The sequence below is a fragment of the Anomaloglossus baeobatrachus genome, chromosome 5 (genome assembly GCF_048569485.1).
Source record: "Anomaloglossus baeobatrachus isolate aAnoBae1 chromosome 5, aAnoBae1.hap1, whole genome shotgun sequence".
Classification (NCBI taxonomy): Eukaryota; Metazoa; Chordata; class Amphibia; order Anura; family Aromobatidae; genus Anomaloglossus; species Anomaloglossus baeobatrachus.
In genome coordinates this window covers 558,295,133-558,309,200 of record NC_134357.1, presented here as the reverse complement: position 1 = coordinate 558,309,200, position 14,068 = coordinate 558,295,133, and the positions used below count along the sequence as shown (strand labels likewise).

The following is a 14,068-nucleotide window of genomic DNA, read 5'->3' as shown; positions in this document are numbered from 1 at the left end:
ATAAACCTCATTTCAATCCAGAAATATTACTCAGTCCATCAGTTATATATGTATATATATATGAAACTGAAATAGCTGTTGCAAAAACCCAAATTGTTATAAAGAAAAAAGGTTAACATTAATAGGGGTGCCCAAACTTTTTCATATGACTGTAATGTAGAACCTAAATGGTCCTCTTCAGGTTAGAAAAGTACAGAATTGAGGATGTTGACCATGGACACAAAATAAAGGAGATACACACATGAGGAAGTTGGTTGTTAATAGTAAACTCAGCCACAGGAAGGAATGAAGACCACTGCTCCTGGTTATCAGAGACAAAACAGTGCAAATATTGCTCCAGGTTTTGAGTAATGTGCTCTGTTTGCTCATGGAATGCTGATCAGTGAGACAATTTAATTCCTAAGCGAGAGCAGAATGGCCTCCAGAAATTAGCAATAAATTGAGTATCCCTAACAGAGACAATGTTAGACAGGACTCCATGGAGTCGGATGATTTCATGTATAAATATCTGAGCTAGCATCTTAGCATTCGGTAAAGATGACAAGGCGATTAAAATGTGTCATTTTGGAAAACTTATCAACCACAACAAAAAAATAACCATATTACCAGCAGGAGAAATGTCTGTAATGAAATCCATGGGAATAGCAATGCAAGGTTTGCTAGGTACACTTAATGGCAGCAGACACCCAGACGATTGAGAGTGCGATGGCTTAGAATGTACACAGATGGGACATTCAGACACAGGCGATCACATCACTCTGGATTTTGGGCCACCAAAACAAACGCAACACAGGATCCAGCATGTCCTTCACCCCAGGGTGCCCAGCAAGGACCGTATCATGATCATCCCTGAAAACCTTAAGGCAGAGGTTCAGAGGAACAAATGACTTATTAGCAGGAACCCCAGATGGTGCCCCTTCCTGGGCCTCAGCATTCTCAGTCTCAACCTGTGTACTTAGTGCCAACACCAGCACTCCCTTCTGCAGAATGGGCATCAGTTCCTCATAAGATTCCCCACCTGGAAAACTCCTGGACAAGGCATCTGCCTTAGTGTTTTTAGAACCAGGACGGTAGGTAACCAAAAATTAAACTTGATAAAGAACAACAACCACAAAGCTTGTCTCTGAGAAAGGCACTTTGCTGAGTCAAGGTACAGGAGATTTTTATGGTCCCTAATTACTGTGAGAGGGTGAATAGTTCCTTCCAAAAAGTGTCACCATTCCTCAAATGCCATTTGACGGCGAGTAATTCCCTATTACCGATGTCATAGTTATATTCGGCTGGCAAAAATTTCTTGGAAAAGAAGGCACATGGGCGTAGTTCAACAACCGAAGGACCCACACAAAAAACACCCACTGCTACCTCCACAGTAAATGGAAGTAACACATTGGGCTGTATAAGTACAGGTGCTGATGCAAAGCATTTTTTTCAGCCAAACACGTCTAAAGCACTCTCAGACCAGTTAGAAAAGTCCGTACCTTTGTTTGTCATGTCAGTCAGACGTCTAGCTATGACAGTGTTTTTTTGTTTTTTAATAAAAATCCAAACTGCAAACAGATCAGAGGCACTCATCCAAAGGAAAAATCTTCTTTTACTATTTCACCTTAAAAACAGCAAACGGGGCACAGGGACACGGGGCATCCGTGAAGGAAGGGGAGAGAGGATGTCAACAGGAGTTTTGCACCAGTCTGCATTTCTACGGGTCTACCTGAATTTTGTTTTTTTTTAAATAATTATTAAATTAAATTTTTTTTTTTTTTGTAAACTTTTTGTAATTATTTGCAAAACCAAAGAACCAATGCAGCGCCCTAAGATTCTCAGGCCGGTCCCATTTTAGAATAGCCTGCAGCTTGGAGGGATCCATCCTAAAGCCAGGGGCAGAAATAATATAACCCAGAAATAGCACTTCCTGAATGGTGAATATACATTTCTCTAACTTAGCATACAATTTGTTTGCCCTGCAAAATCTGTTTAACATGTTTCATGTGTGACTAAGATCTAGAGAATAAATGAGAATATCAGCTAAGTATATGATAAGAAATTTCCCCTATAAGTGAGCAAATAGATAATTTATGAAATGTTGGTTACACTAAATAGCATCTCCAGATTTTGAAAGTGATCCTCAGGTGTATAAAATGCCATTTTTTACTCATCCCCATCGGACCTGAATCAGATTATAGGCCCCTCTTGAGCTAGAGTTTGGAGAACAATTTTTCACTGAAAATCTGGTTAATTAGGTCCAAAATCAGAGGGATTGGATTACGGATCACGAATCATAATCTGGTTAACCAAACATGGGCGTAGTCCACCATCTTTCTTTTTTACAAAGAAAAATCCTGCCGCTACTGGGGATGAAGATGGTCTAAAGTTACCATTGGCCAAACTCAGTTTATGTATTCCTTGAGTTCTCGTTTCTCAGGACCGTACAGATTATACATTCTCCAGTTGGGCAACTTGGCCCCTGGCTTCAACCTTGTGGTGCAGTCATAAGGCCTGTGAGTCGGCAGATCCTGACAACCATTTTCAGAAAACATCACTAAGCTCTGACAGAGGCTCTGGGATAATAGATATTACGGTCGAGACACAGCTCTCCGGACAGTGTTCCTTAGAGTAATAGTTCCACTGAACTATGTCCTGGGTCTTGCAGTCATCTACGTAGTTGTGTAATGTGAACCAAGGGAATCCTAACACAATTTGTGTAGGCACCTGGCAAGGTGGAATCCTAACACAATTTCTCTGAGCACCTGGCAAGTAATATGCTCAGAATGGAGTACCCATATGCGGAGTTCTAATCTCTTTACACACTCCTTGAAGACCCCTTGGGAGAGGGGTGACGTGTAGATGACAAAAATCCGTATAGGACTGGATAACATGTCAACCCTTAACCCAGAAGAGCGAGCAAACAGTTCGATTATGTTGGCCTCAGAACCACTATCAAGAAACACCTGAATTAAGTCCTCTTACCCCTGTGTTTTTACCTTGGCAGGTAAAAAAACACTGAGATACCATGGTGGAGGAAATAGACATAGGTTGGAATCCCAATCCCCCTTGGTCTAACAGTTTCCCGACGGCCCACCTCTCTTACGCACTATGGGGCAAATTACCCTTTTTACTGCAGAAAAAGCATACACTTTCCCTTTTAGAAGTAGGGAACTCTCTCCTCATCAGAGACGTCAGACCGAACTGCATGGGCTCGGGTGAGGCCTCTGGAGGTAAAGCGGGTGCTGCTGCCCCCTTTCACATAGACTTGGTATTATGAGACCTCTGATGGAACCAGCGATCTATGCGAATTACCAGAGCCAAGGCTCACGCCAGTGAGGGAGGGAGTCTCGTACATAACCAAGGCCTCCTTCACCCTATCGGAAACACCCTGAAAAACTGTTTTTTGAGGCAGCGTTGTTCCACTGTGTATCCACTGACCAACGCCGGAATTCAGCGCTGTAATCCTCAGCCGGCTGATTCCCATGTTGAAGTGAACGGATCTCCGACTCAGCCGACGACACCTGATCAGGATCGTCTTAGTTGAGACCGGGCGCAAAAAACCCCCCCAAGAAAACATCCACAGATCCAAACACTGGAGTCAAGAGGCAAATAAAATACCCAAGCTTGTGAGTCACCACTCAGAAGTGAGACCACAATACCCACGCGCTGTGCCTTAAGATGACACAGGCGAAAATACAATTTACATGCCTCCCGGAAGGAGACAATCCAGCTGCAATCCCCAGCATAACACCCTGGAAGAGGCAGTTTAGGTTCAGGTGATCAGACAACCAACCCGGACTGCGCCGAGGTAGAAGACTGAGCCTGTTGCTGAACTGCCTCTTTTAATGCCACCACCTGTAGTGACAACGCCTGCAAATGCCTCTCAAGGGAAGCTACGGGGTTCATGGAGAAATTTTAATAGACCGATTTATAATGTTACAAAGTTTGAAAAGGTAACTTGTAATTGGGGCACGTACTTGCTCTAGGGCTATGGGGACCCTAGCTGTCCTTGTTCCCAAAGATATGTCTAATGGTGACTGTCTGGGCTGCCTTCCAAACCCTAGATCCTGAAAAGCCCTGGTCTATACCCCCCTCTGCCCCACCCCCGGCGAGGGCCAGGACACAAGTGGTTAATCACACGCAAAGAGCTAGACAGGGTAAAAACTAAACTCAAACTCCCTGCACATGCACAGAGGTAAGAAAATATGTGCTCAGGAGGAAATAAAAAATCAGGGAGGAAATAAACAAGGATATTTGCACAACACACCAAATAACACACAGGGTATCACCTGGACTAGATACCACAGCACAAGGACTGGTATTCGGAAGCTATAATCGGTTTGGAGGAAGAGGTTTTACCATCTTTTCAAGGGCGGAGGTGGCTGTGGTAGGTCTCCAGTAACCTGTGATCCTAGCAGCAATCCACAGGCAAGCAGAAATTCACTCCTGCTAGCCTGATCACTAATAATCGCTCAACTGGTTATTGCCCAAGTCTGTGCAACTCAAAAGCACCAGGTGGCGTGTCAGACTCTGCAGTGTGAACAGGGTCAGAAGTCACCATGACATTTGGTGAGTTTAGAGCTCAACATAGAGTGACATAGAGGTGACTGCACATCTTTGGGAGCACGATACTTTGATAATACCATATCTGGCTGATTTTCTGGTGGTGGGCACATCAGAGGAACCTTATGTTTGGCAAGAGTGAGAGCCACTGTGGAGGAGCTAGGCTTGCTTCTGAATCTAGAGAAGTCAAAATTAATTCCCCTGAGAGTTCAATCCTTTTTATGTTATCATTTAGATTCTGTAACTCAGATGTGTTACTTACCGGAAGAAAAGAGAAACTATAAAAATATATGCAGTCAGAAACTATAAAAAAGACCTTCTATGACACTAAAAAAAGCAATGTCAGTGTTAGGGTGCGTGCCCAGGATCAGTGTTTGCAGCGTTTTGGATGTAGCGTGTTTTCGCTGATTCCATAATGCTGCGTTGTACAGTACAAGCATAGTGGACGGGATTTCTATAAATCTGGTGCCCACTGTGCTTGTTTTTTCCGCAGCAAACACTGACCTCTTTCCAGACCGTAGTATGTTAATTGTTTGCAGAGTCGCATGCATCTTCCATAGGGAGAACACAAACAAGAGACTACAGCACACTGAACCTTGATTGTGGGTACGAGCAGCTGCAGTCTCCTGCGTTCCGCGGAGGAGACTCGCGGACCCGCAGGTCAGGACCCGCTGCGTCTAGGACGCAGTGAGTCAGATTGTGGGCACATACCCTTAGGGTCCCTAACTTCATGCATTGCCGCTTTTTTCTGGGCTCAGGTTCATACCAGGCAGTTACAGCAGTAGATACTCTTAGGAGAAAGGAGGCTAAGAGGGAATCTGGAAGGAAGGATAGATATTTAATCACAATGGAAGCCTTTTTATGTTGGTGGAGCATGAAGAATTTGTCAAAAAGTGTCCCATGGGTAAATCATGTTACAGCAGTTGTAACCATGGATGCAAGTCCAGGGCGCTGTGGAGCTCATCGGATGTATGGTTTAGCCTAGGGGACTTGACGGAGACCAGAAATAAGAAGTTCCTTCAATATAAAAGAGCTTCTAGTGGTAAAATATGCAATGAAGTACACTGCTCAAAAAAATAAAGGGAACACTTCTTAAACAACACAATGTAACTCCAAGTCAATCACACTTCTGTGAAATCAATCTGTCCAGTTATGAAGTAACATCAGTTGTGAATCAATCTCTACTGCTGTTGTACACATGGACCAGGCAGGTAGAAATGATAGTCAATTAGCAAGACAGGAGTGGTTCTGCAGGTGGTGATTAGACTATTTCTCTGTTCTCATCCTTTTTGGCTGTTGTTTTGGTCACTTTTCCATTTTGTCATTGCTCTCACCCTAGACGTAGCATGAGGGGGTGCCTACAACCCACAAAAGATGCTTAGGTAGTGCAGCTCATCTAGGATGGAACATCAATGTGAGCTGTGGCAAGATGGTTAGCTGTGTCTGTCAGCACAGTGTCCAGAGCATGGATCAGATACCAGGAGACAGGCAAGTACACCAGGAGATGTAGAAGAGGAAATAGAAGGGCAACAACTCGTCAGCAGGACCGCTACAGCCTCCTTTGGGAAAGGAGGAATGGGGGGAGCAGTGCCAGAGCCCTGCAAAATGACATCCAACAGGCCACTAATATCAACCCAGGGCCCACTGCACTTACATGTTGTGTCACAACAGGTCTGGGGATCTCATCCAGGTACCTAATGGCAGTCAGGGTACCTCTGGCTAGCAAATCGAGTGATGTGCGGCCCTCCAAAGAAATGCCACCCCACACCATTACTGACCCACTGCCAAACCGGTCATGCTGGAGTATGTTGCATGCAGCAGAACATTCTCCACGGAGTCTGCAGACTGTCACATCTGTCATGTGCTCAGTGTGAACTTGCTCTGATTTGTAAAGCGCACAGGGCGTCAATCTCGAATCTGCCAATTTTGGTGTTCTCTTGCAAATGCATATCGCCCTGCACAGTGTTGGGCTGTAAGCACCACCCCCACTTGTGGACGTCGGGCTCTCATACCATCCTTATGAAGTCTGTTTCTGACAGTTTGAGCAGACCCCAGGATATTAGTGCATACTGAGGGGCATTTTGTAGGGCTCTGGCACTGCTCCTCCTGTTCCTCTTTACACAAAGGTAGAGGTAGCGGTCATGCTGCGGGGTTCTTGCCCTCCTATGGCCCTCTACAGGTCTCCTGGTGTTCTGGCCTGTCTCCTGGTATCTGCTCCATGCTCTCGACACTGTGTTAACAGACATTTCTAACCTTCTTTCCACAGCTCGCATTGATGTGACATCCTGGATGAGCTGCACTACCTGAGCAACGTCTGTGGGTTGTAGACACCCCCTCATGCTACCTCTAGGGTGTTCGCAATGACAAAATGCAAAAGTGACCTAAAACAACAGCAAAAAGAATGAGAACAGAGAAATGGTCTGTGGTCACCACCTGCAGAATCATTCCTTTTATAGGGGGTGTCTTACTAATTGCCTATCATTTCTACCTGTTGTCTCTTCAATTTGCACAACAGTAGGAAACATTGATACACAATCAGTGTTGCTTCATAACTGGACATGTTGATTTCACAGAAGTGTGATTGACTTGGAGTTACATTGTGCTGTTTAAGTGTTCCCTTTTATATTTTTTTTGAGCAGTGTATTTGCTCTCAGATCTACAGAACCAGCATGTCAGTATTCTGTCAGACAATCGAACTACGCTTGCCTATATCAATCATAAGTGCGGAAACAAGATCAAAAGCTCTCGTGGCAGTGACAGAGGAAATTTTCAAGCTGGAAGAAACCCTTTTTACCCTTGACACATCAGAGGAAAGGAGAATACCAGGGCCGACTTGCTAAGTTGCAGTCATCTAAGACAGGGGCAAGTGGGCTCTGAATTAGAAGGTCTTTCAGCAAACAGTGGATTTATGGGGACTTCCAAGTATAGACCTTTTCGCAAACAGGTGGAACAGGAATGTAAAAAGGTTTGGTTTCTTAAATCCCAGGGAAAAGCTTCATGTAGTAAATACCTTCCAGATTGCTTGGGACTTTCACCTGGCTTACGCCTTTTTTCCTATAAGGATGAATCAAGTAGTCCTGACAGTATGGGAAGACCAAAAGACCATGGTTTTCATGGATGAGACTAATATTGTTCTTCCATCCGTGGATTCTTCCAGATATTCTAGATCTTTTCAGTCATGGTCCAATCTGGCATCCACAAGTGGTGGGGCTATATTTGACAGTCTGGAATTTGAAGGTCCCTTCTGATTCAGGAAGGTTTTTCCCCAAATTTCACATTTACCTTACTTTAAAAATAGAAAGCTGGTAAAAGTGACAAAATATGGCAGGACCTTTTTAGAAAGTTTTTATTAATTCATGGGGTCTGCTAAGTGACAAAATTCCTGTGGGACCCATTTTAGAGTTCCTTCAGAAAGGTTGAGACATGGGGTTATCCACCAGTACTCAGGTTGCAGATATCAGCGATAGGGTACGATTCCACTTGCGTATAGCTTCTGCTGCGAGCGCATTGGAAGCGATATCGAGTGTGAGCAGAGGTTCATGCAACTGCGATCGCATCACAGCTGCGGAGAAGAGGGAGGGAGCACTTTCTCCTCATCTTCTCCACGGCCTGTCTCTTCGTATATCGCACTGCACTTGGATTACATGCGAGTGCAGTGCGAGGTTTCACGTGGTCCCATAGACTTGTATGGGGGTGCGTGAGCCGAGACTCACTGCCAAACGCAGCATGCTACGATTCATTCCGCATGCCACTATGGCATGAGAAATAAATCACAGATGGACATTGCCCCATAGTTTTGCACTAGAGGGAGAGCAATCCGATGTTTTATCGGATTTTACTCGTCAGTGCAAAACACAAGTAGAAGCCTAGAAGCCTTATATAATAGTGACCTAGCAGGCAATAGATGAATTGTTAGATTTATAAGGGTGTGTGATAGAGGTAAGGCGATACATCTTTCAATGGTACCTCCCTGGGATCTGAACTTTAACTGAACCCCTCTGAACCCCTCTTTGTACCTTTAGAGTCCTCTACAGTGAAAAATCTTACTTTAAAGACCGCACTCTCTGTGGCTCTGACCTCAGCCCATTGGGTCAGTGATGAAAGAAAGGGGAAGTCTTCAGCATCCATGGAAGGCACAGGTGAGTAAATTAAAAAAAAGTCATTATTGAAAATTCATAAACAGTTATGGAACTAGATGTGAACCGCCATGAAATAAACAGTAAAGGATAATCCTTTGCGTTTTGGCGAAAAGACGCCTTATTCATGAATAAGAATGTCTTTGTCGAAACACGTAGGTTATCCTCCACTGTCTGTATCATGGTGGTTCACATCTAGTTCCATAGCTGTTTTTGTTGAATTTTCAATAGACTTTTTTTTTTTTTTTTTTTATTTACTTACATGTGCCTTCTGTGGATGCTGGAGACTTTCTTTCTTTCTTCTCCGCAAGATTCCGTCCGAAGCTAGGGTGGCTCCGTGCACTGGCTGTGACCTCCTCTGTTGGAGTGAGCTGATCTTCAATGTTTACATATTAAATACAGAAACCTCAACATTTAGAACCAGAGGCAATAGTACTGAGAGACGGTCGCAAAGGACCACCACCCCAGACTGCACTACTCAGAGATGCATGTATACACATGCTGTGTATATACATGTGTATACATGTATCTTGTGTATAAATGTTTTCATATTATAGGGTCAGTGCTATCCAGGAGTTGCCAGTGGACCCCCCCCCTATTTTCGAATGTTTGAGGACAGGATAATTCTAAGACTAGACCCAGCCTATCTTCCGAAGGTTTCTCCTAAATTTCATAGGATCCAGTAATTTGGCTTGTAAAATTTGCACTAAGCCTAGTAACCCAAAGGAGGAAAAGTTTCACATCTTAGATGTCAGGAGGTCCCTAGTTGATTGTTTTCAGGACTAAACCATGGAGAAAAAGTTGGTCGCTATTTGTCTTCTTTCAGAGTCCAAAAAAGGCCTAGGTGTATCAAAGGGCACTATGAGATCAATTAGGGATGTTATTAGCTTCTCCTACTCCTACAGTGGTAATTCAGTTTCGGTAGGTATTAAAGCCAATTCTACTAGAGCATTTGCGACTTCCTGGGCTGAGAAAGTGGAAGCGTTGATTGATCATATATGTAAAGCAGCGACTTCGTTCTCTCATTCTACCTTCTGTAAGCACTTTATTGGATCTATCCTCTTCTGGTAACCTTTCCTTTGGAAGAAGGATTCTGCAAGCAGTGGTCCCTCCCTGAGGGATTTGCTCTAAATCTCTCGTGCGGTGCTGTCATGGAAGAAGGGAAAAACCAAATTACTTACCGGTAATAGGATTTTCTAGAGTCCATGACAGCACCCTTATATTCCCGACCTTTTTCACAGCTTTTGTTCTGCACTAACTGTAATGTGGTGTGTGTTTCAGGGCACTCTTTTTTTTTGCTATTTCTGGTGATGGTGTGTGTATATGTAACTTTGTGGGAGAGCGTCTCATTCTATGTAACCCAATTAATGTGTGGGAGAGGTACTTTTTATTAAGTAGGTTTCCTGTCCTTGTGGGGCGGATCGCTCTCTCGTGTGGTGCTGTCATGGCCCATGGAAAATGCCATTACCAGTAAGTAATTTTAGTCTTTTTCAATTGACAAACATAACTAAGGTCTTGTTTTTTTTGGGACTTTCGTAAAGGTTTGGTTATATGTTGAAGTCCATAACATTTTTTGGTGACTTAAATTGTGGACTCTTTTAGTAGTAGCTAATAATTTAATTTCTCTACATAACTTGTAATTTCTATGGATATTTTAGAAATGTTATAAAAATATAATTTGATTTACAAAGTAATCTTTATTCTTGGCAGGTGACTGTACAAGATCAGAGGGACAACTGACATCTTCATATTTTAAATCAGAAGACCTAGATATCAAACATGATATAACTGAAATGTATGCCATTATTACAGATATACCATCATCCCTTCACAACAAAGATCTATCATCTTTTGATACTTCACAGACTATTAAGAAAAATAAAAGTCACAAAAGAGATGTTAAAAAGAAAACTGATCTTAAGGTAAAGATGCCATTTTCAAGTGCAGAATGTGGTAAACGTTTTTCCCTCAAAGATTCTTTTGCTAAACATAAAAAAACTCACACCGAGAAGAAAACATTTTCTTCAGAGCTTGGGCCAAATTCTAACAAAAAATCAAAGCCTGTTAGCCCTGAGAGAGTTCACACAGGGGAGAAGCCATATTCATGTTCACAATGTGGGAAATGTTTTAACCAGAAATCACATTTTGTTGCACATCAGAGAACTCACACAGGTGAAAAACCATTTTCTTGTTCAGAATGTGGAAAATGTTTTGCGGAGAAATCAAGTCTTGTTAAACACCAGAGAATTCACACTGGGGAGAAGCCTTTTTCGTGTTCAGAATGTGGGAAATGTTTTAATCGGAAAACACTTTTACTTGCCCATCATAGAACTCACACAGGGGAGAGGCCATTTCCATGTTCAAAATGTGGAAAATGTTTTGCAAATAATTCATGTTTAATTCAACACCACAGAACTCACACAGAGGAGAAACCATTTTCATGTTCAGAATGTGGGAAATGCTTTAAAGCTAAATCTGATCTTGTTCCACATAGGAGAGTTCACACAGGTGAGAAGCCATACCAATGTTCAGAATGTGGGAAAAATTTTAGCAACAAATCACATTTTGTTAGTCACCAGAGAACTCACACAGGGGAAAAGCCCTTTTCCTGTTCAGAATGTGGAAAATATTTTGTAAATATATCAAGGCTTGTTGAACACCAGAAAATTCACTCAGGGGAGAAGCTCTTTTCATGTTCAGAATGTGGGAAACGTTTTTATCGGAAATTTCTACTTGTTATACATCAGAGAACCCACACAGGTGAGAAGCCATTTTCATGTCCACAATGTGGAAAATGTTTTGCAGAGCATTCAAGTGTTGTTAAACACAAGAAAATTCACACTATGGAGAAGCCATTTTCATGTTCAGAATGTGGGAAATGTTTTAATCGGAAATCATACTTACTTGTCCATCATAGAACTCACACAGGGGAGAAGCTGTTTTCATGTACAGAATGTAGGAAATGGTTTACAGAAAAATCAAAGCTCATTTCACATCAGCGAACTCACACAGGGGAGAAGCCATTTCCATGTTCAGAATGCGGAAAATGTTTTGCAGAGATTTCTAGTCTTGTTAAACACCAGAGAATTCACACAGGGTTGAAGCCATTTTCATGTCCAAAATGTGGGAAATGTTTTGCAGTGAAGCAAACTCTTGTTACACATCAGAAAATTCACACAGGGGAGAAACCATTTTTATGTTCCGATTGTGGGAAATGTTTTGTACATAAATCTAGCCTTGTTAAACACCAGACACTTCACACAGGAGAGAAACCATGTTCATGTTCAGAATGTGGGAAAAGTTTTGCTTATAAATCAAATCTTGTTAGGCACCAAAAAATACACACAAAGAGGAAGCCTTTTATATGTTCAGATTGTGGGAAAAGATATACAGATAAAACATATTTTGCTAAACACCAGAGAACTCATACAGGGGAGAAGCCCTTTTCTTGTTCAGAATGTGGAAAATATTTTGTAAATTTATCAAGTCTTCTTAGCCACCAGAGAATTCACACTGGGGAGAAGCTCTTTTCATGTTCACAATGTGGAAAATGTTTTTACCAGAAATCAAATTTTGTTGCACATCAGAGAATTCACACAGGTGAGAAGCCATTTTCGTGTTCAGAATGTAAAAAATGTTTTGCAGAGAAATCAAGTCTTGTTAAACACCAGATAATTCACACTGGGGAGAAGCCTTTTTCATGTTCAGATTGTGGGAAATGTTTTAATCGGAAAACACTTTTACTTGCCCATCATAGAACTCACACAGGGGAGAAGCTGTTTTCATGTATAGAATGTGGTAAATATTTTGCAAATAATTCAAGTTTAAGTAAACACCACAGAACTCACATAGAGAAACCATTTACATGTTCAGATTGTGGGAAATGGTTTAAAGCTGAATCAGATCTTGTGGCACATAGGAGAGTTCACACAGGTGAGAAGCCATACCAATGTTCAGATTGTGGGAAACATTTTAACAATAAATCACATCTTGTTACACATCAGAGAACTCACACAGGTGAGAAGCCATTTTCATGTTCAGAATGCGGGAAATGTTTTGCAGAGAATTCAAGTCTTGTTAAGCACCAAAGAATTCACACAGGGGAGAAGCCATTTTCATGTTCAGACTGTGGCAAATGTTATAAGCGGAAATCAGATTTAGTTGTCCATTGTAGAAGTCACACAGGGGAAAATCCACTATCACACCTAGGTGAGGAAAGTTCTACTTGAAAATCATAGTTTAAATGCAAAGAAAAACTCACATAGGGACAAACTGTACAACAAAACATGTAACAGAGACAAAGTAAAGACCATTGGGAATTGATTCCCTTCTGTCTACTCCAATACTGATAATATTGGGTTTAAGAAGACTTGGATAATTGAAACAATTGAATAAGTATTTAAAATTGGCCCTTCCAAAATTTGCACTTAAAAACATAACCATAACATAAGTTTGGTGTCCCCCAACATAATCTGACACTTAGTGGCAAGACCTAGAACTTGATGAGTCGCCCATTTCATCCATAGCTGCTGGTTCACAAGTTTCTATGCTTAACGTGAAGCCATGAAATAGACAAGGACATTCAAAGTTGCCAATCTTCCTCTTTTAACTATTTTAATTGTTATGGAAAAAGTTTCTCTTTTTGCATGCACTGGAATTCTTATGATATTTTCTGTTACATTTGTGATTGTTTTAAAACACCCAACTATTAATGTGTCAATCATTCCTGTATGATCCACAAACTGTTCAACTGTTGGATGACCTATTAAAAAAGAAAAAAACAACCTTTTTAATAAAGTTAAATTTGCTGTGTCTTTTAAGCGTCTTGAATAACTGAATGCTACCGTCTGTTTTTATGCTGCTTATATAACCATAAAATTCCGACTGATACAGTCCTGTAATAATGACTTTGTTAATCATGGTTTGTCTGAGGGTCGTCTGAATCCATCTAAATGTTATCAATTTATGTACAAAAATCAATAAACGTTCTACCGCAGTTTTACCACTTGTGTCCAGTGTCAGTTTTTCTACATGCCCTTTTATAAAACCTTGGGGGTCTCCAACTAAATCAGCCGAGTATGGTTTATTTACAGGGGTTGGACAAAATAATGGAAACACCTGGAAACATCAACAAAAGTTAGTTTAACATGGTGTAGGTCGACCTTTTGCGGCAATTACAGCCTGAATTTTTCGAGGTATGGATTTATACAAGGTGTGAATTGTTTCTAAAGGAATTTTAGCCCATTCTGCAGTTAAAACAGCCTCCAGTTCTTGAGCGACGATGGTGGCGGAAATCGACGTCTAACTTGAATCTCTAAAATCGACCATAAATGCTCAATAATGTTGAGGTCTGGGGATTGTGGGGGCCAGATGAGATGCTTAACTTC

At 41.8% G+C, this 14,068-nt stretch overlaps 1 protein-coding gene across 3 annotated transcripts in view; it reads left to right on the top strand.

The window, feature by feature from the left end:
* LOC142312318 (uncharacterized) overlaps positions 1-13,671 on the top strand; it is a 34,532-nt gene extending 20,861 nt beyond the window's left edge. For all 3 annotated transcript variants that reach the window (XM_075351246.1, XM_075351245.1, XM_075351247.1), the window contains one exon: positions 10,392-13,671. In XM_075351246.1, coding sequence (XP_075207361.1) covers positions 10,475-12,910 — 2,436 coding nt within the window. In that variant the 5' untranslated portion in view covers positions 10,392-10,474 and the 3' untranslated portion in view covers positions 12,911-13,671. The remainder of the gene's footprint in view (positions 1-10,391) is intronic.
* The last annotated feature ends 397 nt before the right edge of the window (positions 13,672-14,068 follow it).